We start from the raw sequence: 25,904 nt of genomic DNA, 5'->3' as shown, positions 1-25,904 counted from the left end.
CACACAGTGTGTTGGAACCAAGCATCCCCGTCCCCTTCCACCCTCCCGGGGCCCATGTCGGGGTGTGGTGGGGCTGGAGAAGACCTGGGTGTGGTCTGAGGGGCGGGCAGGTGCGGTGGGCAGGGCTAGGGGAGGGGCGCGGTCGACCCTGGCACAGGCCCAAGTGGGAGCTCGCCCCTGACCTGCAGGCCCCCAAACCCAGGTCTTGGTATTTAAGACAGGAAGTCGCCACAGGTGTGAAATTCCCTCCTTCCAAGATCTGGGGATGGGGGCAAGTTTAGGGGCGAGGCTGGACCCAGGGAAGGGCCGTGGAGATGGGTCCCCTCTCTGGGAGCCAGAGCTGGGGTCTCCAGCATCCCGCCTGGAGCGCGTCCCTTCGGTGGGGAGTCGGGACTGGTTGCGGCCGATCCTGAAGCCAGAGCCTCCTCCAGCAGGGGGCGGGCCGCGGCCGTGTTTGGGGTGGGAGAAGAAGATCACGTTGCCCCCTCCCCGGATTCTCCCCTCCCTTCTAGTATAGCCTCCAGCCCAGAGGGGGCGGTCCGGGGGCGGGTTAGCGCCTTCTCTCGCTCCCAATCCCGGGGCCGCCGGGTGGGAGTGGGCAGGGGGCGATGCCGCCCCCCACCGGGCCGAGGGACCCCCGAGGGCGCGCTCCGGGTCTCCAGTCTGGCCACCACGACCCACCGCCGCCCTCCCGGGGGTCTCGGGCGGCCACAGCGTGTCCTCTGCGTGCCTGGGGAGGGGCTGGGGCGGCCTCCAGGCGTGACGCAGCCGTTGCCATGGCCCGCCTTATAAATAACCGGGCTCAGGAGAAACTTTAGCGAGTCAGAGCCGCGCACGGGACCGGGAAGGGGACCCACCCGAGGGTCCAGCCGCCAGCCGCCAGCCCCCGCACTAATAGCGGCCACGCCGGAGGGAGCGGCAACAGCATCAGGGACACAGCAGCGACAGTTCGGAGCTGGGAGGCCGCGCCACCTGCGGGCCGGCCGGAGCGGGCAGCCCCAGGCCCCCTCCCCGGGCACCCGCGTTCATGCAACGCCTGGTGGCCTGGGACCCAGCATGTCTCCCCCTGCCGCCGCCGCCTGCCTTTAAATCCATGGAAGTGGCCAACTTCTACTACGAGGCGGACTGCTTGGCTGCTGCGTACGGCGGCAAGGCGGCCCCCGCGGCGCCCCCCGCGGCCAGACCCGGGCCGCGCCCCCCCGCCGGCGAGCTGGGTAGCATCGGTGACCACGAGCGCGCCATCGACTTCAGTCCATACCTGGAGCCGCTGGGCGCGCCGCAGGCCCCGGCGCCGGCCACGGACACCTTCGAGGCGGCTCCGCCTGCGCCCGCCCCCGCTCCCGCCTCCTCCGGGCAGCACCACGACTTCCTCTCCGACCTCTTCTCTGACGACTACGGGGGCAAGAACTGCAAGAAGGCGGCCGAATACGGCTACGTGAGCCTGGGGCGTTTGGGGGCCGCCAAGGGCGCGCTGCACCCGGGCTGCTTCGCGCCCTTACACCCGCCGCCCCCGCCGCCGCCGCCACCGCAGCCGGCCGAGCTCAAGGCGGAGCCGGGCTTCGAGCCCGCGGACTGCAAGCGGAAGGAGGAGGCCGGAGCGCCGGGCGGCGGCGCCGCAGGCATGGCGGCTGGTTTCCCGTACGCGCTGCGCGCCTACCTCGGCTACCAGGCGGTGCCGAGCGGCAGCAGTGGGAGCCTCTCCACGTCCTCGTCGTCCAGCCCGCCCGGCACGCCGAGCCCAGCAGACGCCAAGGCGCCCCCGGCCGCCTGCTATGTGGGGGCGGCGCCGGCGCCCTCGCAGGTCAAGAGCAAGGCCAAGAAGACCGTGGACAAGCACAGCGACGAGTACAAGATCCGGCGTGAGCGCAACAACATCGCGGTGCGCAAGAGCCGCGACAAGGCCAAGATGCGCAACCTGGAGACGCAGCACAAGGTCCTGGAGCTCACGGCCGAGAACGAGCGGCTCCAGAAGAAGGTGGAGCAGCTGTCGCGCGAGCTAAGCACCCTGCGGAACTTGTTCAAGCAGCTGCCTGAACCCCTGCTCACCTCCTCCGGCCACTGCTAGCGCGGCCCCCGCGCGCGTCCCCCTGCCGGCCGGCCTCCGCGCTGCCGGGCGCGCCGCGGCCACCGAGACTCCGGGAAGCGCCCGCGCTCCCGCCCCCGCCCCTGGTGGCGCCGGCAAAACTTTGGCACTGGGGCACTTGGCAGCGCGGGGAGCTCGTCGGTAATTTTAATATTTTATTATATATATATATATATCTATATTTTTGTCCACACCAACCGCACATGCAGATGGGCCGCCCGCCCGTGGTGTTATTTAAAGAAGAGATGTCTATGTGTACAGATGAATGATAAACTCTGCCTCTCCTTCTGCCCCCTCTCCAGGCGCCGGCGGGCGGGCCGGTTTCGAAGTTGATGCAATCGGTTTAAACATGGCTGAACGCGTGTGTACACGGGACTGACGCAACCCACGTGTAACTGTCAGCCGGGCCCTGAGTAATCGCTTAAAGATGTTCCTACGGGGTTGTTGCTGTTGCTGTTGTTTTTGTTTTTGTTGTTGTTTTTTTGGTCTTTTTTTTTTTGTATTATAAAAAAAAATCTATTTCTATGAGAAAAGAGGCATCTGTATATTTGGGAATCTTTTCCGTTCAAGCATTAAGAACACCTTTAATAAACTTTTTTTTTTTTTTGAGAATGTTTAAAGAGCCTTTTGGGGGCAGTAGTTGGCTTTGATTTTTTTTTTCCCCTTTATTTTGGATTTATGATTTTATATTTGCTTTTCTGGTGTGTGTGGGGTTGTTGTGTGTGTGTGAGTTGCTATTATTTTTGGCTCTTTAGGTGGTTGGGTGGGGGGGTTGCAGCTGCTTTTTCTCTTCTGCTACTCCCCCAGGGCCTGTGCTTGGAGATGGGGGTACCAGGCCGGGGCGGGGGAGGGGCAGAGGAGTGCTGGGCCAGGCTTTCAGGGTGACTCAGTGCCGCTGGGTGCTGGGGAGGAGTGACTCGGAACCTTGCTTGGGGAGGGCCTGCAGGGCCTCTGGCTGGTCCTGAGTGCTAGGCTTGGGTTTAGATGGGCCTGGAGGGCTCTGACCTCTGCACAGTGCTTGGGGACCCAGCCAGCAGAACTGTGACTCTGAAAGAGGAGGGGATACAGGTCTTGGTCCTGCTGAGCCCAAGTTGGGGCAGATTCTTTTGGAAAGTGAAGTGGGGCCGGCTGTTTAGAAAATAGTATGTGTGTGTATGTGTATTTTTAAGAGAGTGGCCTGGGTGGCTAGCTTGTGTTTGTATCCCTGGCCAGTGGGAGGGGAGAATCCGGGCCAGGTAGGGGAAGTGGGGGGAAGGGTTCCTGTACTTCCACTCCTTTTCCTAGGAGTGGGAGATGTGCCATTTGTCCTCTTTGCCCAGTTGTGGACACTGAGGCCCAACCTCACCTGCTCAAGGTGGCTGAGCCCAGGTGTGAACCCAGGGCTGCAGTCCCTGATTCCCTGGGACTGGGAATGGCCCCAGGCAAGGCTTTTTCCCTGCCCCCTGATACCCTCCCACCCGCCCCTTCGCACTGCACCTCCACCCCTATTCCAGCCCTGGACAGCATTCCTGAGAGTTGAGGATGTAGACGGAGGGGTTGGTGGATACACGTACAGCGTCCCACGGTGCCTGGCACGCAGGAGGTGTTATATAAGCATTTGCTCTTGTTATTATTTTTCTCTGGGAGGCTCCTGGCATTTGGCACTTGAGTCTAAAGCGCAGCGCGAGCATGGCCAGCGCTTGCCAGGGGCCAGTGTCCAGTAAACCCTGGACCTGCCCCATCTCATTTAAACCCCACAGCAACCTTTGGAGAGGTTGCTACCATTACAAGGCCTGCTTTTAGAGCCGTGGAGCAGCCTTTTGGCTGTCAAATCCCAAAGGGTGAGAAACTGGTTTGGGGGCCCCCTGCTCTAGGAATTCAGGGGTGGAAGGAGGGTGGGATGGGGGGCTGCATAGCTTAGTTTGCTGAGGGCCTGGGGCAGCCTGGGATCTTGGGAGCAGCTGCTGATTTTGTGGTTTGAGAAGGGGGAAATGCTTTTGCCCTCCCTTTCCCTTTGGAGGCCTGGATGTTCCTTCCCCGTGGGAGGCCAGGATATGGGAAACAGAGGCGCTCAGCCCCCACCGTCATGGAGCTGAGGATCAAGGCAAACACCATCTCTCTAACCCTAGTGTCTCCTGTTCGTGGCCTGAGGGCTGTACAGAGCGCTGGGCACAAATAACCTCTCTTTGGTCCTGGGCCTCCAGTGTGGCCCTGGACAGGTCTTATCCTGGGCGGCCTGATGACTGATGGGAACCTGGAACCTCAAAGTCAGTCCAATATCAGCACCAGCACATCGGCCCAACTGCCTCTAGGATTTACCTGCTGAAGGGCAGAGCCTGGGGGCTGGACCTAGGGAAGGAGGTAGCTCAGTCTTTTGGTGGGGAGGGGAGCTGCCATTTAGGAACGAACCTCTCTAATCCCCACTCCTTTGGTCATGGAGAGCTGGCTGGTGCCTGCTGCTCACCCATTGTTGTCACCAGAGGACGCAGAGGTGGTGAGAGGGGAGCAGCATGGTCAAAGAGTGACCCCCAGGCTCCCCTTTCCTGAGTGCCGCCTGAGAACGAGTGTTGAGTGCAGCTCTTTACACACTCACACCCTCCCTATAATCTGCATAAGCACCCAGGGAAGGTGCTCCACTGGTTTTACAAAAGTAAACTGAGGCCCACAGTAGTGGGGTTAGTGCTCAGGTAGAGCAAGGGTGGAGCCAGTTAGGAAGCTAAGTCCGACTCCCAAGTCTCTGGGGAAAGCTTAGGGCTGAGAGCCTGGCTGGTCATCCCAGCCCCCACCCCAAATCCTGGGCCCTTCCTGGAGGGCTCCTTGCCCCACCCCCGGCTTAGGCACCCCAAGTGCCAGAGTTAAGTGACTTGCTTATGGTTTCACAGTTCGGAAGCAACATTAAGGGAGTTTGAACCCAATCCCATCTGACTACCCCTGAGGAGGGCTTGGAGAAATAGTTAACAGGTTGAGGGCTCTGATGGTGGTCCTGGTGGCCTGTGGGAGCACTGTGGCCAGAGCTGTGCCCAAAGGACTTGAGGAAATGTCATAAATGGGGGGACACCTACCCTATGGATCACTAGGCTAGGAGAGCTAAAGGCTTGCAGGGAGGAGGGGCCAGTCCATTCAAAAGCTGGGAAACAAGAAAGAGCTGGATGGGGTGAAGCACGAGGAGGCCAGGGATGTGCCTTGAGGAACAGGAATAATAGTGGATGCAAGTTCAGTGTTTATGATGTGCAAAATAGCACACCAAGACCTTGGCATAGATGGATTTGCTGATTTCTTCCAACTGCCCAGGAAGGCTGGTCGTGTTAACCACAGACCCATTTAGTGGGGTTGACCACTGAGGCTAGCTGGGAAGCCCAACCAATGTTCGCTCAGGACAGGAGACTTGACAACACATTTACACCTCATAATCTTGTGTAGTTGCCCCACAGCCTGGTGATCTTACCAAGGATAGAAGTGGGTGTCAGAAATGAAAGCTGGAGACACTGCCGGGTGCCGGGCTGTGTGCTCTTGGAGGCCGTGGCTTTTGTTGCTGGCATTTTCCTGCCAAGCCAGCAGGCTCAGAGAGGGGAAGTGACCTGTCTAAGGTTGCACAGCTAAGAATGGTGGAATTTGTGGGTAGGAAAGAGAAGCGGGACTTCCCCATCTAAATACCTAAAGAATGTGTCCTCCTCCACCCAAACCATGTCTAGACTTCCCTGGGACTGTTTTGTCCTTGTTTCTGAGGTATTTATTTGTCCAGTTACTTTTTTTTTTTCACTTATTCAGTAAACATTTATTGAGCACCTGCTCTGTGTCAGGCCCTATGCTGGGTGCTAGGAACATGTGGTGACCAAGATGGAGGTGACAATTTATGGGGAGAGACAGACAGTATCTAGTAACTAGAACAAGGTAATGACAGGTGGGGACAAGGGCTTTGAGGGAAGGAAAGTAGGGCAGGGAGGGGTGGGGAGGTCCAAGAAGGCCTCTCCTAGGAGGTGGCGTCTGAGCAGAGGCCTGAGCCAGGTGAGGTGTGAGGGGGGAAGAGCCTTGGTTTCCCGAGCACACACTCTACGCCAGGTGTTATCGTGTGTGCTTTACGTGCCTTTTATCCTTGCGATAATCCAATGACTTGGGCGCTGTTTGTCATCCCCCTTCCCTAGTTGGGGAAACTGAGGCACAGAGAGGTGAAGGCACTGACCCAACGACTGGTGAGTGAGTAGCACGAGGCCTTCTCCTCCTGCCTCCCCCTCCGTGGCCCCAAACCTCTCATCTGCTCTGTTTTCCTCTCCTGCCCCCCACCCCCTTAGTCCTTTCTCGACCTGGCTGACCACCTGGGTGACTAGTGATGGAGCCCCAGTGGCCCCAGCTGGTTGGCCGGCTGGCCGCCCCTCCTTGGGGGTTTTCAACCTTGTATTGGCCGTAGCCATGTGCAGGGGGTGAGGCAGGCCAGGGTGGGCTGGGGAATTGGGGGTTGGAGTTTGAGCCCCTCCCAGGTGCCCTCTGAGAACAAGAAGTAGGAGTCCCGTTTCAAAGAGTAGAGACCTGAGGCTCTGAGAAGGGACATCACTTGCCCAGAAAGCAGAAAAGTTGGGATTTGAATCCATGTCTGTCTGAGACCCAGGCGAAGCCACTTTCCTGTCGGTTAGTTACTGCATGTGGGGGAACAGGTGGGCAAACCTCAATTTTGCACTCTTTGGCCCGTCTTTGAGTAAGATGCAGGGAAACAAAAAACCTCTGAGTTTTGCCCCTTATTTGCTGGGTGACCTCCAGCAAGATTCTTGACAAATTTGGGCCTGGGCTTCCTCACCCATGAACAAAGAGCAGTACCAGCTTCCGTTCACATATGCAGCTGGCGTCAAGTGAGCCCAAGACAGTCCCTGTATCCCTGGGGCTGACATTCTGCTGGGGGAGATGGATGATGGATTAGCAGGCTAATTTCAGACTGTGTTAAGGCCTTGGAGAAAGTGGTAGAGGGTGACTGGGGAGAGTGTTTAGAGAGCATTCCAGGCAGAAGGAGCAGCAGGTGCAAAGGCCCTGAGACAGGACCAAGCTCAGCGTGTCAGGGAAAGAGTGAGGTGCCAGTATGGCTAGAGTAGAGGCAGCCAGGGGTCGAGTGGGGAGAGGAGGACAGAGGGGTGCAGGGTCTTTCTTGCAGGGCCATGGAGGCCAGGGTGAGGCTCAGAGAGGTTGTTATGAGGATAAATGAGCAGGTGTCCCTGCCAGGGCTTGGCACCCAGAAAGCCCTTGACAAGTTTGTCGATGGGATGAAACATGTCCCTCGGCCTCTGGATTAGGCAAAGTGCAGTGGGTGAAGAGCGGAAGGAGCCTGCCTGCCTGGGCCCAGGAGACCTTGTGGGTGAGGATCCTCTGACCCAGGGCCTGGAGCCATAGGGAGCTGTTCACCAGGCAGGAATGAGGGGAAGGGCATGCCAGGAGTCGGGTAAGGGAGGAGCAAAGGCTGGGAGCCAAGAGAGGGAGAGTTCTTTGGGAAGCGGGGACTGCAGGGGAGAGGGCACTGAGGAGGGGAGAGGGGATGCTGGGGAGGGAGGCGGGGCCAGGCCTCCCTGAGGCCTCTGGGTGGGCTAGTAGGTGGCCAGGGGGAAGGCAGGAGGCTGGACTCAAGGAGGGGTGTTTTCTTTTTATTTGATTTCCTAAGTAGTGTACGATCATGGTGGGAGGGTTAGAGAATACAGAGTATCAATAAAAGAAGGGAATAAAAAGCACCCATAATTCTGCTACCCAGAAATAAACCCTGTTAACACTTGCTGTGTGGCCTTGGGCAAGTCAGTTTACCTCTCTGTGCCTTAATGTCCTTGTTTCTAAAATGGAATAATGATTGTACCTGCCTCATAAAGTTGTTGTGAGGATTAAATGAGTTAATCCATGCAACATATTTCGAGCAGTGCCAGCACACAGTAAGAATTAGCCATCATCATTGTTATTAATTACATCATTAGCATCTTGGTGGGTTGAGAGCCCAGATGCTAGAATTTGGCTGCCTGTATTCTAATTCTGAAGTTACCATTTCCTGGCTGTGTGGTTTGGGGCAAGTGACTGTATCTCGCTGTGTCTCAGTTTCCCCATCTGTAACAAGAAGAGAATAAAATTCTTTATAGTGTTTGGTAGAGTTTTGACAGGTTAATTCATGCAGGGTGATTGTAGAGAGAGAGAGACCTCTGTATGCAGCAGTTATTTCCTTCCAGAATTTTTGTTCTATGTGTATTTTTTCTTCAGGGTAGCTAACATCTGTTTGATACTCACACACCATCCCCCTTTCCTCCTTAACAATGGGACCTCTCTATGGTTGGGGGCAAGTGCCCTACTAAGACTACATTTCCCAGCTTCTCTTGCAGCTAGGGGTGACCAATAAGATATAAATAGAGGTTGTAGGTGAGGTTTCCAGGAACGTTCCTTAAAATGGGCTGACTCAGCTGTGAGATACATTCCCTTTTGCCTCCTTCCTCTGCAATTCCCCCAATCCCCACTCTTTCTGCTTCCTGCCTGGAATGTGATGGCTGGAGCTTCAAGGACCATTTTGAACATGAGGCAGACATTGAAACATGGAGAGAGTGCTGAGAGTGGTGAAACCAAAAGATGAAAGGCATTTGGGTTTTTGATGGTGATGGAACAGCAATACCAGTTCTTGTCTTCCTTGCTCTGGACTTGTTTACATGATAGAAAAATAAATCTGTGCTTATTGAGGTCTCTGACATTTTGGCTTCCTGTTACTGGCAGCTGAATCTATTTCTAACTGATATATTTGCCAAAACAATCTACCTATGTGAGCTATTTTGTGACCTGCGTTTCTTAGTGATGCCCCAGTGCTTCCTTGTCTGAGAATGTTCTACTGATACTATTGCACATGAGCTCAAAACGAGGGGCTTGCTCTTTGCTTAGGAAGAATAATTCCCATCAGATGTGGTGGAAGGATTTCTTTCAATTCATTTTAATTACAGAAGTAATGCATGAAGATATCTGTCATGAAAGTTTTCTGCCTGTCCTCAGGTGTCTCCTCTGAGGCTGAATCTCAGTGCCTATTAGGGCAGGCTTGAATCAGGCCCTTGGAATGGACAGAATCTCTTCTGCTAACCCCAGTGAGCTCAAATCCTGCTCCCCACTTTCCATATGTGATCCACCAAGGAGGCCCTCAGTTTGAAAACAGAGAGGGTCAGCCCCTGCTGCAGCTCACAGAGTGTTGGCAGCTGCACTGGGACCAGATACCCCGCACCACCCCAAATAACCCCTCTGCTCCACTGAGCCCTTGGCCTACTGGTGCTGGGAGGCACTTGGCCAGCCTGCCTGGGGCCTGCCCAGCTGGGATCTCTGCGAGGTGAGTCTGTAGGCCAGAGACTCCTACAGACTCCCACACACCTGTGGGCAGGTGAGTTTTTATTTTTACAGCTGTCACCAGGTTCCTGCCTCACAGGCCCCAGCCCTTGGAGCCCTGGAGGTTGGAGGTGGCCAGGGAGGAAGATGGCTCCTCAGAGAAACTGGTGGGTGGGGGTCAGTAGGCTGTGGAGGAGAGAGAACTGAGGTAGGAGTTGGGGCTGCCTGGGCTGCTTTACCCAAGCCAGGCCTCAGTCCTCTCATGCCGAATGGGGCTGGTCATCAAGCTCACCTTGCTGAATCTCTCGTGGGTTGGTGAGGGACATACAGATGATGGGGACCCATTTCTTCCTTGCGTCTTGAAACTCAGGTGTAGAACAGTAACTAATCACGCTTCCCAGTTCTTAGGACGAGATTGCTGTCAGTCCTTTCAAGGTCTGCATTGCATTTTATTTTCTGCCTTCATTCTGGCTCCCCACATCCATTCCACCCACTTCTCATAGCCCTCACCCCAATGTGGTTAATGTCTACCCTTATTTACGCATCTCATCGTTTTATGTCTTTTCTTCCTAGTGAAATATTCACATACAGGAAAGGACACACAACATAGGTACACCGCTCAATGGATTTTCCCCGTGTGTACCCATGCGTGTAACCAGCATCCAGATCCAAAAACAGACCATTTCAGAACCCCAGAAGCCCCTTCTAGTCACCCCCACCACCTAAGGGTAATCATTATCCTGATTTCTAACCGCAAACATTAATTTTGCCTATTTCTGCACTTCATACAAATGGAATCACACGATATGCATTCTTGTGTGTCTGGCTTCTTTTATTCAGTATTGTAACTGCAGCATTGACCCAGGTTGCTGTGTGTATCAGCGTTGTCCCTCTTTGTTACTGAGCAGAATTCCACTGTATGGATATACCACGATACATTTACCCATTTTATCGCTGAGGGACATTTAGGTTGTTTCCAGCTTTTAGGTCTTTAGAATTGGGGCTGCAATGAACATTCTAGAATACATGTCTTTGGTGAACATATGTACATATTTCAGTGGGGCATATACCTAGGAGTGCCTTACTGAGTCATAGGAAATGCTATGAGTATGTGTTTAATTCCTATTAATCATATTCAATCCTAGATATTATTCCATTTCTTGCTTTTTTTCCTGTTTGAAAAAAATCTTTCTTTCTTGGTCAGTTTGGTTGCCATAACAGAATGCCATAGACTGAGTGACTTATAAACAACAGAAATTTATCTGTCACAGTTCTGCATGCTGAGAAGTTCAAGATCAAATTGCCATCAGATTTGGTGTCTGGTGAGGTCCTGCTTCCTGATTCATAGATGCCGTGTCCTCACATGGCGGAAAGGGCAAGGGAGGTCCCCGGGGTCTCTTTATAAGGGAACTAATCTCATTCCTAATGAGACCTAATCACTTCCCAAAGACCCTACCTCCAAATACCCTCACATTGAGTTATTTCCACACATGAATTTTGGAGGACATAAACATTCAGTCTCTAGCACTTTTTATTTTGAAAAAGATCTCAAATTTATAGAAAAGTTACAAATGTGGTACAAAGAACATTTTTTTTCCTGAATTATTTGAGAATCAATTGTTGACCTGACCTGTTGCCTGATCACCCCCTGATACTTTGGTATATAGTTCCTACAAACAGGATATTTTCTATATAACCACAATATAACCATCAAAATCAGGAAATTAACATTGTACATTACTGCCATGTACTCAGACCCATTCAAGTTTCACCAGTTGCCCTGATAATGTCCAGTGAAGGGATCCAGTTCAGAATCACATGCTGTAGTTAGTTGCCATGTCTCTTTAGTCTCCTTTAATCTAGAGCAGCTCCTCAGTCTTTCCTTGATTTTCATGACCTTGACACTTCTGAGGATGACAGGCCAGCTATTTTATAGCATGTCTCTCACCCGGTTTGCCTATTGTTTCCTTGTGGTTAGATTCAGGTCATGCGTCTTCAGGTCAGGCATATAAATCACAGAAGTGATGCTGTGTTCTTCTCTTTGTCCTATTGTTGATGGTGTTTACTCCCCCTTCCCCAGTTTTACTGAGAAGTAATTGCTGTATAACATCATGTAAGTTTAAGGTGTACAGCAGGATGATCTGATCCATGTATATGTAATGAAATGATCACCACAGTAAGTTTAGTGAGCACCCATCACCTCACATGGTTACAAAATTTTTTTTCCTTGTGGTGAGGATGGTGTTCACTTTGATCACTTGATTGAAGAGATATCTGGGGGAATTCACATCTGTAAAGTTACTTTTTTCCCCTTTGCAATTAATAACTGTTTGAGGGGAGGTACTTTGAAACCATGTAAATAAATCCCGTTCCTCATCAAACTTTCAATGATTGATGTATTTTTTTGGGCTTCTTTGCCCTTTTGACATGTCCCCATCGTTCTTTGAGCACTTCTCTTACCTTCTGGCAGGAGGTGTTCCAGGTTCAGCTAGTGCTTTCCCTGCTCCAGCCCTGGAATTAGCCATTTCTCTTAGGAGCCCGGGCTCCTTTTAGTAGAGAACAGTATTTAGAAGCCAACATCTTGGCAGGAAGTGTGCTCATTGCTGCTGAGGTGTCCCTACCCCCAGGCTCTCTTAGGGCTGTGTGTGTGTGTATATATATATATATATACATATATATATATATATATATATATATATATATATATATATATATATATATGTATATATGTATATAGACGTATATTTACATCCATATTATTTCTGCATCTGTCTATCTATCTTCATCATTATCATCTATCATCTATTTAGAAGACTGTGAGTTTACAGCTGGTAACTCTGGTTCCAGTTCATCACCACAACATTTATTCTTGTTTTCTCTCTTTCCATATTAGGAACTCTCTTTTCAACAGTGAGAAAATTGGCTCCCATTATCCTCAATGTATTTACTTGACAGTCCCCTGCGTGTAACCATTTTCTGTCTCTGCACACACACCCTTGGCCCCCCTCCCCAGATGGACGCCCTCCTTACCCTCCTGTGATCCCCACGCTATGTCACCTCTCTTGTGGATGATTTCAGTTGAACTCCCCCATGGCATCTATGCATTTTTCTTTTAAATTTATTTAATTCAAATATATAATATATGCTCATTGTTCAAAATTCCAAAAGGTATGAAAGGGTTTGCAGTGAAAAGTTGGTCTGCCTCTCACTTCAGCCCTCGCACTCTCAGTGCCCTTCCCCAGAGGTCACTGCAGTTCCCAGCAGTTTTTCTTGTTTCAGATGGTCTGTGTGAGGTGGAGCACATGCACACGATATTTACACACATCACATTGTAGCGCTTTCCATCATGGTCTGTACTTTGCTTTCTTCATTGAACAGTGTATCTTGGAGGTTGTTCATATCAGTGCTATTGTAGAGCTGCCTCAGTCTTTTTAATGATCACACAATATTCCATTGCACGGATGTACCACAATTATTGAACCAGTCCTCTTTTGATGGACATTTAAGTTGTTTCCGACCTTTTTCTAGCTCAGGCAATACTATAAGGGACAACCACATCAAATCCATTCCTGGAAGAATATGTTTTAGAGATGTCTCCGTGCCGCTCTTCATTGCCTTTTACTCTGATGCATAGCATTCCTCTGATGTATCTGCCACATTTTAATGTACTTTTCCCCTTATGATGGCCACTGATGTGGTCTCCAAGCCCCCACAGCCACAAACACTGTAATGATGTCACTGAATGTGTCTCTGTGTAGGTTAGGTTGTCTGGATGCTGAGATGGAGTTTGGGGGAGACTGTGATCGAGGGATGAGGTTGACTGTTCATGATCCCCCTGCCAATGTCACTTTTTCCTCATCGCCCTTTGTTCCTTCTGTCTCCCTGTGGGGCTCACGAGTCAGATGGGTGTGGGTCACTAGGTGTTTGTCACTTAGATGTTTGACCTGGAATAAATGACCTCCCCTTCTAAGCCTCAGTTTCCTCGTCTGTGCAATGGGTCTCTCACATTCCTGACTGTTGTGTAGCATGGAGCTTGGTGGAAAATAAGCCCTTGATAAACAAAAGGGTCCCATTAAAATAGGGTCCCTAGGCCTTTGTGGCATAAGTCTCTACCTCAGGCTCAGGTATGGGGACACAGTCCTTAAGTCAGTGAGAGGGAGAGGGGCTGACCTCTCCCTCTGGAGAGGACCAGGGAGTCAGGGGGGTGGGACTGGGGTTGTTATGCCCCAAGAAGAGTTGTAACCAGACTTTTGATTCAGTAATGTTTGAAGGAAAAATGCTAATATAGATGGGGACTGGTATTCATTTCATTTCATTCCATTCATTCATTCATCCATTCATCCATTCATGTTCCTCTTAACAGCTTGTGACTTTGGGTAAGTGCCTTAACTTCTCTGTACCTCGGTTTTTTCTTCTGCAAAGTGGGGATGGCAGTAATAGTACCTACCTCATAGGTGTGGTGAGATTAAGTAAGATGATACAAGTGAAATGCTTAGAGCAGTGCCTGGCACATGGTAAATATTCAATAAATATCAATTATTATCACAATTCATTTTGCCTACAAATTGTCTACTGAGAATCTGCTACATGCCAGTGCTAGTTGTCTCTCTCTGCCCAGAACTAGAACCACCTGGAGCCTCAGACTCTATAAAATCAGAGCCCAGGTCTTCCCTGGTGGTGCAGTGGTTAAGAATCTGCCTGCCAACGCAGGGGAAACGGGTTAGAGCCCTGGTCCGGGAAGATCCCACATGCCACGGAGAAACGAAGCCCGTGCGCCACAACTACTGAGCCTACGCTCTAGAGCCCACAAGCCACAACTACTGAGCCCGCGTGCCTAGAGCCCGTGCTCCACAACAAGAGAAGCCACCGCGATCAGAAGCCCGCGCACTGCAACGAAGAGTAGCCCCCGCTTGCCGCAACTAGAGAAAGCCTGCGCGCAGCAACGAGGACCCAACGCAGCCAAAAATAAATAAATTAAAAAAAAAAAATCAGAACCCAGAAATGAAGACATAATCTCAGGGTGTAACCACCCCTACCCAGCAATCCGGCTGCCACAGGTGGTTTAAGATTCCCCGCCCCCTGGATTTCCAGGCCAGGGCTCCTGATGCCCCTGTAACCTCCTACCATCCAGCTCCCCAGAGGTTGTACATCCTCAAACCCTCTCCAACAGCACTGATCTGAACCCTTGTGGACTCAGGAAAAAAGAGACTGAGGCAGCAAACCCCCATTTGTGCAATGGGGACTCCTCTTTTTAAGCCCTAGACGTTGCTGAAGGTTCAAACTGTCTTTTCTTTGCAGCCAGTTGGGTCCTGGGAGAATGTAGGCAACGTAAGTTGGCCAGGGCTCATCTGGTGCCTGCTGTCATTAGTTCAGTGTGGACCAGGGTTTCTCAACCTTGGCACTATTGGCGTGTGGGGCAGGATCATTCTTTGTTGTGGGGCTCTTGGGCATTGCAGCACCCCTGGCCTCTACTCACTAGATGCCAGTAGCATCACTGCCCCCAGCTGTGACAGCCAAAAACGTCTCCAGACATTGCCAAGTGTCCTCTGGGGGGAAAAAATCCCCCTGGGTTGAAAACCCCTGGTGTGGAGGATGCAGCGGCTGGGCTGAGTCCCCACTGGCTCGCTGGGTGACGTTGGGGAATGTACTCTGTACTCTCAGGGCCTCGGGTCCCCATCCCTCATGGGATCAAGCTGAGGCAGCACGAAGGGGCCTCCAGTCTGGTCTGACTAGAATTCTGGGCTCCTGCGTACCCCTGTCTCTCTGTGCATCTTGGTTGCAAGTTCTAGGAGGCAGGGTGAGGGTTAGGGCCCAAGAGACAGGTCTGGGTGGGGACAGCCGTGTGTTTGTTCTTCGGCCCCATGCCTGGCCCTCCCTCCAAATGCAGGAGAGATAATAATTACAAAAGCAGGCCTTAGGTTGTGTCATTTAATCCTTGTAACAGCTCTCGGAGGTGGGAGCTTTTATTATCCTTATTTTCCAGCAATAGGACAAATCACAATTGTGTGCCACTTGACAGGACACGCAGGAAGAATACAGCATCACTTCTATTATATCCCTGCAAAGATGCATAACCTGAATCTAACCAGGAGGAATCATCAGGCAAATCCAGAGTGAAGGACATATTGCAAAATAGCTAGCGTGTCATCCTCAAAAGCAGGACAAGAAAATCCAGGAGAGGCTGAGGAACTGTTGAAGGAGTCTACATACAACTGAGGGAAGCTAAGAGGGATCCTGGACCAGAAAAAAATCATAAAGACCTGTATGGGGACGATTATGGAATATCGAATTGGTGTGTGGATTCGATAGTAGTGCTGCATCGATGCTAAGTGTCCTGAATTTGATAATAGTACCGTGTGTGTAATGGGGGGTCCGGAGATACAGGCTGGAGGGTTTAGGAATAAAAGGACATCAGGTCTACAACTGACTCTCAAACAATTCAGGATAAGAGAGAAATATAAATAGAGGGGAAGTGATGAAGTAAGTGGGAAAAAATATAAACAATCTGGGTGAAGGATATTCTGTATCCTGGGTGAAAAGTTCCTGTAACTCTTGTAATTCTTTCTGTAAGTTCAAAAGTTACACCAAAATAAATTAAAAAAACAAATAAAAAGTCCGACCTTCAATGTACCTAAGAGAAATGAAAATACATGTCCGCAAAAAGACCTGTCTGTAAGGCATATTCTCAGCAGTTTTATTTACAATAGCCCCAAACTGGAAACAACTCAAATGTCTTTCAGCAAGTGAGAAGATCAACAAATTGTAGTCCATCTATAAATGGAATACTGTTCAGCAATAACATGGAGGAAGCGATTGATTCATGCACGTTGTGGATGAACCTTAAAAGCATTATGCGGAGGGAAAGAAGCCAGACCCAAAAGACCACGTACTGTGTGATTCCTCTGATATGAAGTTTGAGAACAGGTCAGACAAATCTACAAGTCACAGTAGCGGTTCCTTTTGGGTGTAGAGTTATTGCCTGGGAAGGGACATAGGGGAGCCTTATGGGCTGCTGCAAAAGTTCTATGTCTTGATCTGGGTGGTGGTCACATGGATTTATACATATATAAATAGGCATTGAGGTAAAAATTCATTGAGATAAAAATTTGTTGAGATAAGTTCCTTTCCTGAACTTTATCCTACATAAGTGAATAAAAATAAAAAATTAAAAAAAATTAAAGATACACATTGAACATATGAGAATGAGGTGGGCAGGGAGTGGAGGGTGGGGTTAAGGGGAATAAATAAAACCAGAGAGGAGCCTTGCGTGGACAATGATGGCAACACTGTGAATTGAGGAGTCAGCTTGGATAACTGGGCCTTTTGTACCTCAGGTTCAAAAGGAAAAACCAAAAAGACACCAGAGCTCAGAGAGGGGGATTACCTTGCTTGAGGTCCCACAGCTGGTGGGTGGCAGAGGCAGGATTTGAACCTGGGTCTGGGTGACCCCAGAGTGTGCTCCTTACCCAGTGCTCTGGCCTGGACTCAGTGGGCTGGACAGCTGTGCCGGGCTCCCAGAGGTTCCCCAGGGCCTGGCAGGGGATGATGAAACCACTGCCTGGCAAAGGCCATTCCAGCCCAGAGCTCAGGGCTCCAAGTGGGGAGGGGAGGCAGTGGGACAGAGGGCAGCCCCGCCTGCAACTCCCATCCCTGGAGCCTCGTTCCCTGGCCTGGGGCAGCTCTGCCAATCTCCGCCCGCCTCCCACCGGCCTTTGCCTTCCTTCCTGAGCCAGCATGTGAGCTGTGTAGCCCCACAGGCTTGGGTACGAATCCCAGCACTGCCCCCATCTGATTAGGTAACCTGGGCTGAGCGGCTCCTCACTTTGTGCCTCCGGTTCCACTTCCAGAGCCTGTCCATGAGAGCATCTAGCTAACAGCACTGCTGAGCAGACTCGAGGAGTTAAATGTGTGCACATCTCGACACAATGCCTGCACGTACTAAGTACCCAATAATAATAGCTGCTCTTGTTGATGGTGTTATTGCTACTTGTGGGAAAGGGGGAGCCCATGTTGCCCTTAGGCCTTACGAATACCAGCATGTTAAGACGGCTGGCATGGAATGGAAAGCTCTGGAGAAAGGAGCTTTCAGACTGCCTGAAGGTTACTCAGAAAACTCGCTTAATTCCCACTCTGAGTTTTGAAAAAGTTTTTAGTAAGCTAAGGCAAGACCAGCGCGGGCTTCACGGGCCCGCAGCCTGGGCAGGTGCACAGGGCCCTGTGCTCAGAAGGGCCCCGGGCTAGGTTTAATGCTCTGCTGTTGCGTCTTGAGATTCTTAGTGATTTCAGAACGAGGGTCTCCGCATTTGCACGTAGCTGGTGCTGTGGCATCCAGTGAGGTCAGCCAGCACTGAGTTTCTCCTTAGACGTTCAGGAACATTCTTTGAGTGTAGCTGTCCCCATCACTGACCTTGCTGACCCCAGTTTCCTCACCTGGGAAGTGGGAAGAAAGACTTTGTGCAAGGCCACAGGGAGATGAGAGGAACCCAGTCTTCTGGTTCCCAGCTTCCATCACTGGCTGATCTAAGGTGAAACTTGGGAAGATTAGGACTTGGTGGGCCTAACCGGGTGCCCCTGGAGCACACAGTAGGTGTTCAATAGATACAAGTTGCTCTTTGATTCCCTGGCCGACCTGTCTTTTTGCCTTTTTCACGATTAAATTGTGATTTCAAATGATGCTAGTAATACTGTACATGTATTAATTCTCTTAAAATGTGAAAACATTTCTGATGAGGCTGAAGTCCATCTTGGACCACCTGCCCCAGGGCCAGCCCCTTCCTCACCCTCCCAGGACGGTTTTATGATTTTGGCGTGCAAACTTCCAGACCTTTATCTATGCATTACTTCAACCTGTGTGCCAATGTGTCTTTTCCTTCCTTCTTTTTTTCTGTTATACTTTTTTTTTTTAAACATCTTTATTGAAGTATAATTGCCTTTGTTATACTTTTTAAAAGGTAAACCTTTTATGAAAGTATAACCTGGGTCCAGAAGAGATGATACATTTTCACCAACCTCATCACGTGCTTGGTGCCCAATAAGTAAATGGCTGGTAAATGAACTAATGGAAACCAAAGGAAAAAACAAACAACAACAAAACCCAGTTCTGGGTCATTAAGGGTCCCGTTGAGGTGGGTTTTGTTTAATTGGTGCCTCTTGTGAAACCTGTGAAAGCACAGACCATACGGTATCAACAGTAACTGAGCCCAGCATTTTCCAGAGAAGAATAATGGCACTGTGGATATCACAGGGTCCTTGGAAGGAGCTGATGGGATGGCACTGGGGGAGTGGGGCTGTGGCGCTAGTCTGTGGGATCAGCTATGCCTCAGGCCTCCGGTATTTTTCTGAGGTCCCACAACTGGGAAGTGACTGCATGAGGTCCTGGACCCAGAGCCTCTGATGCCACTTTCCACAATGTTTCCATATTGTTCTCTGCTGTATCTGCGATCGCAAGTCTGGCACACAGAAGACTCAAAGATGTGCTCCAGGAATGAGCACCTGCCATGTGCCAGGCACTGGGCTAAGCCCCAGAATACAGCAGAAAACAAGACAGCCCCAAACCCTGTCTTCATGGAGTTTACATCCTCATGGTGGGGGATATAGCCGGTCAGATGGTGAGTGCTGTGAAGAAAAATAAAGAAGAGGAAGGAGAGGGAATTCCCTGGCAGTCCAGGGGTTAAGACTCTGTGCTTTCACAGCCAAGGACCCAGGTTTGATCCCTGGTCGGGGAAATAAGATCCCACAAGCCATTCGGTGTGGCCAAATAAATAAATAAAATTTAAAAAAAAAGACTTTATTGACATATACACTAATATGTATAAAATAGGTAACTAATAACCTGCTGTATAAAACTAAAAAAATAAAATTTAAATAAAAGACAGCAATAAAAAAATAAAGACTTTGATATAAAAAAAAAGACGAGGAAGGAGAGAAGGAGTGCTGGTGTGTGTGTGTGATGTTGCATTTAACTACAGAGGTCAGGAAGGGCCTCAGTGAGAGAAGACTGTATTTAAGCATAGACCTGAAGGAGGTGGGAGAGAGCCATGGGGATATCTGGGGAACAGGAAACAGCAAGTGCAAAGGCCCTGAGGTGGGATCATGCTTCCTCTGTCCAAGGAGCAGCAGGGAGGCCAGTGTCAGGGGACTGCTGTGAGTGAGGGGAGAGAAGTAGGAGAGGTGTTGGAAGGTGTGTGGATGTGGTTGTGGAGAGGTAGGATTCTGAGCAGAGGGGGGATATGATTTAATTTCTTCCTCCCAGGGTGATGGGATGGCGGTAGCTAGGAAGAGGAGAGACCAGAATGAATGAACTGGTGGAAAGTGCTGAGCCCAGGGTTCGGTACACAGTAGGCACTCAATAAATAGCATCACGTTACTGTAGAGGCTATGTGGAGGATTTGAATGGAGTGAACTACTAAGCTTTAATGGGTTTCTTGCAGGCTAGGTAATGCCTAAGGGGACCCCTAATGGAAGGCTTGGTGCCCCCTGATGAGGTGGGGAGGCGGGGGCCCGGGGAAGACCCTTCGGTGGGGCAGGAGTGGCAAGTGAGTGGGAGGAGGTGGCCAGGCCAGGGCTGGCAGGGAGCTGGAAACTGGTGGGGGCACCAGGGAGAATGTTCTAACTCCCCGGTGGACAGGCTGGGGCTGGTTCTCCTGGGGGGAGAGGCAGGAAGCGCACCTTGTCCTGAGAGGAGCTGCCCAGCTTCCCCGTGCCTCTCCTGTGTGGGCTTCCCAGGAGTCTGATTCCTGGCTTGGTGGTCTCTGCTCTGAGGCTCCTATCCCAGGCCCTCTGATCCTCTCCACACCCCTCTTCCCCGCCCCCCATAGCTGGGGCTCCAATCAGACTTGTCCTCACTGTGGCCAGTGTGTCCCTACTCAACCCCCTTCTCACCTCCCACCCTCCCTCCTCTCTGATTGTCCCCCATCCCTCCAACTTGCTGTTCCTCTTTCTACATGCTTTGCCCATGCTGTTTCCTCTTCAACAAATGCCTTTCCCTTCCCTTTCTCCCAAGTTCATGCCTACTTATTACTTAATCCTCAGAGGAGAGGGTCCTCACTCAAAGAGGACTTCCCTGATCCTCTACTCGCTCCCCTCCATTCCTGTGCATGGTATTCATAGCTAGGACCCCATTTGGGGTCTGTATTTGTGTGATTATCTGTCTATGGTCAGTCTCTTCCATAGGCGCTGAGACCTTGGGGCAGGAACAGGTCTATCATGTTGATCTTGTGCTCCCAGAGCTTAGAATGGCACCTGGCACTTAGTAGGTGCTCTGAATCCTGGATGGAGGCTGCAGGATGGGTGGTTGGATGAGTGTCTATGCACAGAGAGATGGAGGGACAGATGGATGGATGGACCTGGATGGATGGGGTGGGCTGGGTGATGGTATGAACAGTGAACAGGTGGAGGCAGATTATTGGGTGGGTGATGGTATGAACAGTGAACAGGTGGAGGCAGATTATTGGGTGGGTGGATGGATAAGCAATGTCTGGCTGACAGGAGACCGGACAAGGGTGGTGTGGAATGCAACAGAAAACTCACGGCCTAAGAGTTAGGAGACCTGGGTTCAAGTTCAGCCTGGCTGCATATCAACACCAGGGCCTGTGGAGTCTTCGGCTTGTCCTATTGCCTTCTTTGCCTCTGTTTCCCCATTTATTGGTTTTTCAGCTTCATTATTGCTTATATTTCACTGCGTAGAGCCCTTTTTATCCCCCCAAATTTTTCTGGAGCCTCACGTGAACGGAACAAAAAGGAGACGCTGAGATGGGGGGCAGGGCATCCGCCAGGGCCTTGTGAGCTGGGAACACAGCTGGAAAACACAGCTGGACAGTCCACTTTGCCATGGCCTCTGGCTCTATGAGTCCTTCCTCTCTGGGGGTGTTTGCTGAAAATACAGATTCCAGGGTCCCTCCACCGAAGCTTCCACTTCAGGTGCTTTGGAACATCCAGAAGTCTGCAATTTTAATGAGTTCTACTCCAGGATTCTGAGCTCATTCCTGGGTAAGACTCACTGCCGTGTTCCTGGACAAGTGGATCCTACAGGTCAGCAGCCTGGTGTGTGTGTGAGCGTGTGTGCACACACATGTGTGTGTTGGGAGGATGGGGGTCGCTGTGACATTTTCTATGTATATATAAAAAAAGGACTGGAAACAACCAGGACATCCATTAGTGGGGCTGGGTGAGTCCGTTGGGGCTAGTCCACTCCCTGGAGGACCCAACAGGCGTTAGAAATAAGGAAGAAGGCTTTGATAAGACGAGATCTCCAAGATATGGTTAAGTGAAAAAGCAGGTGCAGAACAGCGTCTGTTGTTTTACCACTTGTGTTAAACCATTCATAAAAGAAGAGAAATATGGATATGCATGGATGATTCTGGAAGGACACACAAGAAACTGGGACCAGGGTGGCCTCCGGGGAAAGAAACTGCTAGACCAGGAGCTAGAGGGGGACCACTGGTCGTGTCCGAATCCCTTCCTGAGTCCTGGGTTCAAATTCTGACCCTAATTAGCTTTGTGGCCCTAAGCCCTCTCTGAGCCTCAGTTTCCCCATGTGTTAATAGGGCTGTAAGTTTCCAGCTCTGGCCTGGGCTGGCTGGAGGGCCCGGGCAACTTGATCCTGCTTCCCCTTCTGTTTTCCAGGACACTCCTGGTCAGGCCTCACCTTCTAGCAGCCCCACTTGGCCCAGAGAGGGTGGGTCCCCTCCCTAGGGGTGGCCCAGTCCAAGGTGGGGCTGAGCTTGAAAAACCGGCAGGGTTGGAGCAGTTTGTGCAGGCAGCAGCTTCCCTCCTCTGCCTGCAGGCTCTCAGGGACACTCACTTCCACCCACGCCCCTGAGGGGCTGGGACCGGAAGAGCATCCCCCAACCCACGCTTCAGGCTGGAGACCAGGGGGAAGGGGAGAATGACAGGGCTTTGAGCCAGAGTTAGGGGGCAAGGAGACAGGGAGAGACAGAGATGGGGAGAGACAGACAGGGAGAGACAGAGACAGAGAGAGACCGAGAGACGAAAGAGAAAGAGACACGCACACACACAGAGCCAGGTGCAAGCTGAGAGAGGCGAAGAACCAGAGTGAGGAGGGAAGAGACGATGGAACTCTCTGGGTGGGCATGGGGGCTGGCCAAGGCAGGGAGTACTTGGGGGAGGGAGGGTGTGGGCAGGGGCAGAGGGTGCTGGAGGCATCCCCAGCAGGGCGTTTTCCGCACCTCTGGGTTTCAGCTGCAGTTCTGCATATTCCTAGGAACCAGCTCAGGGGCCCCTTCCTTCTTGCCCCTCCAGCCCTCCCTTGGGACCTTGTACCTGGAGGCTGTCTCCCCAGGGGGCCCTCTCAGAGCAGAGCTGGGAAGGCCTGAGGTGAAACTGGGCTAATTAGTGCTCAAAACTGAGATAATCGCTGCCTGGAATGTCACCTAGGAGGTCCAGGTTGGGGCAGGAAGCCAGGGGGCCATGGGTACCTGGGATTGGCCCAGCTGGGCCTCTGCCTGCTGGCTGCCAGAGCCCTGAATATTGGAAGGGGGAAGACCCAGGAGGCCTGGAGCCTCAGGTCTTAGAACCTGAAGTGGCTCAGGCTCCTTCAGGCCATCCTGTAGAGCAGATGCACTGGACTCCAGTCTGATCACCTCTACCCTAACCCCTGCCTAAAACTTTCCATGGCTCCCGATGGCCCGTAGGCTGAAATCCCAGCTCCTCACCTTGGCCTAGAGGCACCTGCTGATCTGTTTCTGTTCCTGCCTCATCACTCTGGCCCTCCCTTTCCACCCTTTTAGCCCTGAACTGTCCACACTAGGCCCACCTCAGGACCTTTGCATATGCTGTATCCCCTCCCAGCATGCTCTTCCTCTTCCTCTTTCTGGAGCTCTCCCCTATGTATCTTTCAGGCCTCAGCTCAAAGTCACCTCACTGGGGAGGCATCCCCTGCACCTCTCCTTCCCTTCTTTTAATGGGACTCCTGATTTGGTGCCTGCTTCCTCCATGCAAGTGTCAGCTTCCTGAGGACAGGCACCAGGTCTGCTTTGTCACCAGTGTGTCCCACAGGACCTGACACAAGGCAGGCACTCCAGTGCCAGACAGTGACCATCAAGAAGTGACCTGGACATCTTTGCTGTGTGGATTCCTCCTAGGAAGGGACCTGGGAGGAACTCCTGGGTCTCCCTGCACTGTCCCCACCCCTCCTCCAGTCCCAGCCTCAGAAGATCCTGCCTCTGAGTCTTCAGAGCCATGGGGCGGCCCTGGCCGTGATGTTGTAATGAATCACTGGTCAGAATCCGGTCTCGATTATCTCTGGGCTGTGTATGGCCTGCCTGACATCATGGGGGCTGGGACCTCAGGCCACCATATCAGGGGCCCCAGGTGTCCCACTGGGCCTCTTGCCTCTGGCCACAGATAACAGCACAGGCCCTGGTGTCCTCACCTCAGCTGTAGGCACCTGCACCAAGGACATGCTAGGTGGCCTCGGGCAAGTCCCTGCCTTTCTCTGGGTTGCCAAGTCACACAGGGTGGAGTCCTGCCGTGTAGGAGAGAGTGAGGAATTGGGTGGAAATGGGATCTGTGGCTGGGAGACCTTGGCTGTAATAATAACAGTGATTTCTCAAGGAGAGGGAAATGAGAAAGTGATTGGTGACACAGAATGGGATTCCCATGTGTCCCCCACTGGGGGTGGGGAGAATCCAGGGTGACTGATCAGCCCAGAGGTACCCTGGGTGCCTGAGGTTTACAAGTGTCTTGAGGCCCATTGAGGTGGGGCAGAAAGTGTTGGCAAGTGAGCCATTTCTTGGGCGTTGATCTCACCATGCCTCAGTTTCCTCATTGTGAGGCAGGAATCATAAGAGTTTCTACTTCACAGGGATGTCCTTAAATGAGATACTCTCTGTGAAGTGCTTGGAACAGAGCCTGACTGTGGGAAGCGATCGATAACTACCATTATTATCACCTCCTGAAGTCTGGCCTTACTCCATCCCCACCTCTCCGTGTTTCCTGCCCCAGCACCATTCAGGCTTGGGTGATTCGCCTGGATGATTACAACAGCCTCTGAATGGTCTCCTGCTCCCAGTGTCACCCCTACATTTGTTCTCCACATGCTGCCAGTCGGAGCCTTAAGAAGCGGGAGGGAGGTCCAAGAGGGAGGGGATATATGTATACATATGGCTGATTCAGTTCGTTTTACAGCAGAAACTAACACAACACTGTAAAACAACTATACCCCAATTAAAAAAAAAAAAAAAGTAAGCTGGATCACCGTCCAGCTCCTTTGCTCAACAATCTCCCATGATTCCCACTGCCCTCAGAATAAGGATTAACCTCCTAATCGTGATCTGCAGGTGCTGCTCGATGGCTGACCCTTCTCTCCCAGTCTCCTGCCACTCTCCCTCTCATTCACTCTGCTAGAGTGCCCTCCTTGATCCCCCTTTCTGGTCTCATCTCCATGGATCTCTCCTTGCAGCCCTCATTACGGCCATATTGTTACACTTGCTCAGATGATTATTTGATTGAGGTCTGTTTCCTACTCCAGAATGCAAGGAAGGAATCATGTCAGCTCTGTTTCCCGCTGTATTCCCAGTGCCCATCACAGGGCTTGACACACAGTAGGTGTGCGATAAATATTTGTTGAATGAGTGAATGAATAATGGCTTGGTGAGCTGGAGGTTGGGGTGGGTTGGACATCATTGAGGCCTCAGGTTCTTCCCACCTTGTGGTTCTGCCATCTCTTCTCAGCCCAGTTCCTTATAGCTCCATGGTGGCTGCCAAAGCTCCTACCATCTCTTCCTCACATAACTATGGCCCAGGCAGGAAAAGGCCTTCATGTGTCCTCTTAAGAATGAAGAAACTCTTCCCAGAAGTCCCTTGGCAGAATTCCCCATCTCATTGGCCACAGATGCATTCCATGTCTAGCCTCAGCCAATTACTGCAAAGGGAGGGAGAGGGCCATGTTTGACTTGGGCCAATCAGCATTTGCCCCCGACAGAGTCTGCCCTTACCCTGTAAGAGGGAATCCAGCTGGGGGCAGGTCTGGCCTCGAGCTGTGGGCCCCTGAACTGGCGGCCTTTCGAGCATCCTTGAGGCTGTGGATCCCCCACCTGCCTTCCCTCTCTAGGGAGCCCTTGGCTGGTGGCTGTGAGAGGAAAGGTAGGGCTGGGTGAGGGTCTCCAGCAAATTAGGCCACCAGACACCTTCACCTCAGTAAATATTTATAGAGCCAGGAATGGAGAGGAGATGGGCGGGCCCAGAGGGTATGTAGGGAAGAGGCAGCCTGGGCCAGAGGTACCGAGGGAGGGACAGAGAGAGAGGACGGAGAGACAGAGACACTGAGCGAGATACAGAGAGACACAGGGGAAAGACAAAGACACAGAGGGAAAGAGAGAGACAGGGAGATACAGAAGGGGAGAGAAACAGAGAGAGACTTTGCCAGGAAGGCTTTTGCATCAGTGCCTTGAGCAGTCAGAGGCCCTGTAATGGTGGGAGCAACGTCCCTGTCCCTTCCTCTTTGGCTTGATATCCTGGGCAAGTCACATGCCAGCCTGAGCCTTGGTGTCCTCCTCTGCTAGATGGGGTAAAT

At 51.7% G+C, this 25,904-nt stretch overlaps 1 protein-coding gene and 1 long non-coding RNA gene across 2 annotated transcripts in view; both read left to right on the top strand.

The window, feature by feature from the left end:
• Positions 1-25,904, top strand: part of LOC132349012 (uncharacterized) — a 168,988-nt gene that overhangs the window by 24,932 nt on the left and 118,152 nt on the right. The gene's annotated exons all lie outside the window — the stretch shown is intronic.
• Positions 623-2,616, top strand: CEBPB (CCAAT enhancer binding protein beta). The gene has a single exon (XM_059897821.1). The coding sequence runs from the start codon at positions 1,028-1,030 to the stop codon at positions 2,063-2,065; it is 1,038 nt and encodes a 345-aa protein (XP_059753804.1). The 5' UTR covers positions 623-1,027; the 3' UTR covers positions 2,066-2,616.

The sequence above is a fragment of the Balaenoptera ricei genome, chromosome 15 (assembly GCF_028023285.1).
Source record: "Balaenoptera ricei isolate mBalRic1 chromosome 15, mBalRic1.hap2, whole genome shotgun sequence".
NCBI lineage: Eukaryota > Metazoa > Chordata > Mammalia > Artiodactyla > Balaenopteridae > Balaenoptera > Balaenoptera ricei.
This window is presented reverse-complemented; position numbering and strand designations above follow the sequence as displayed.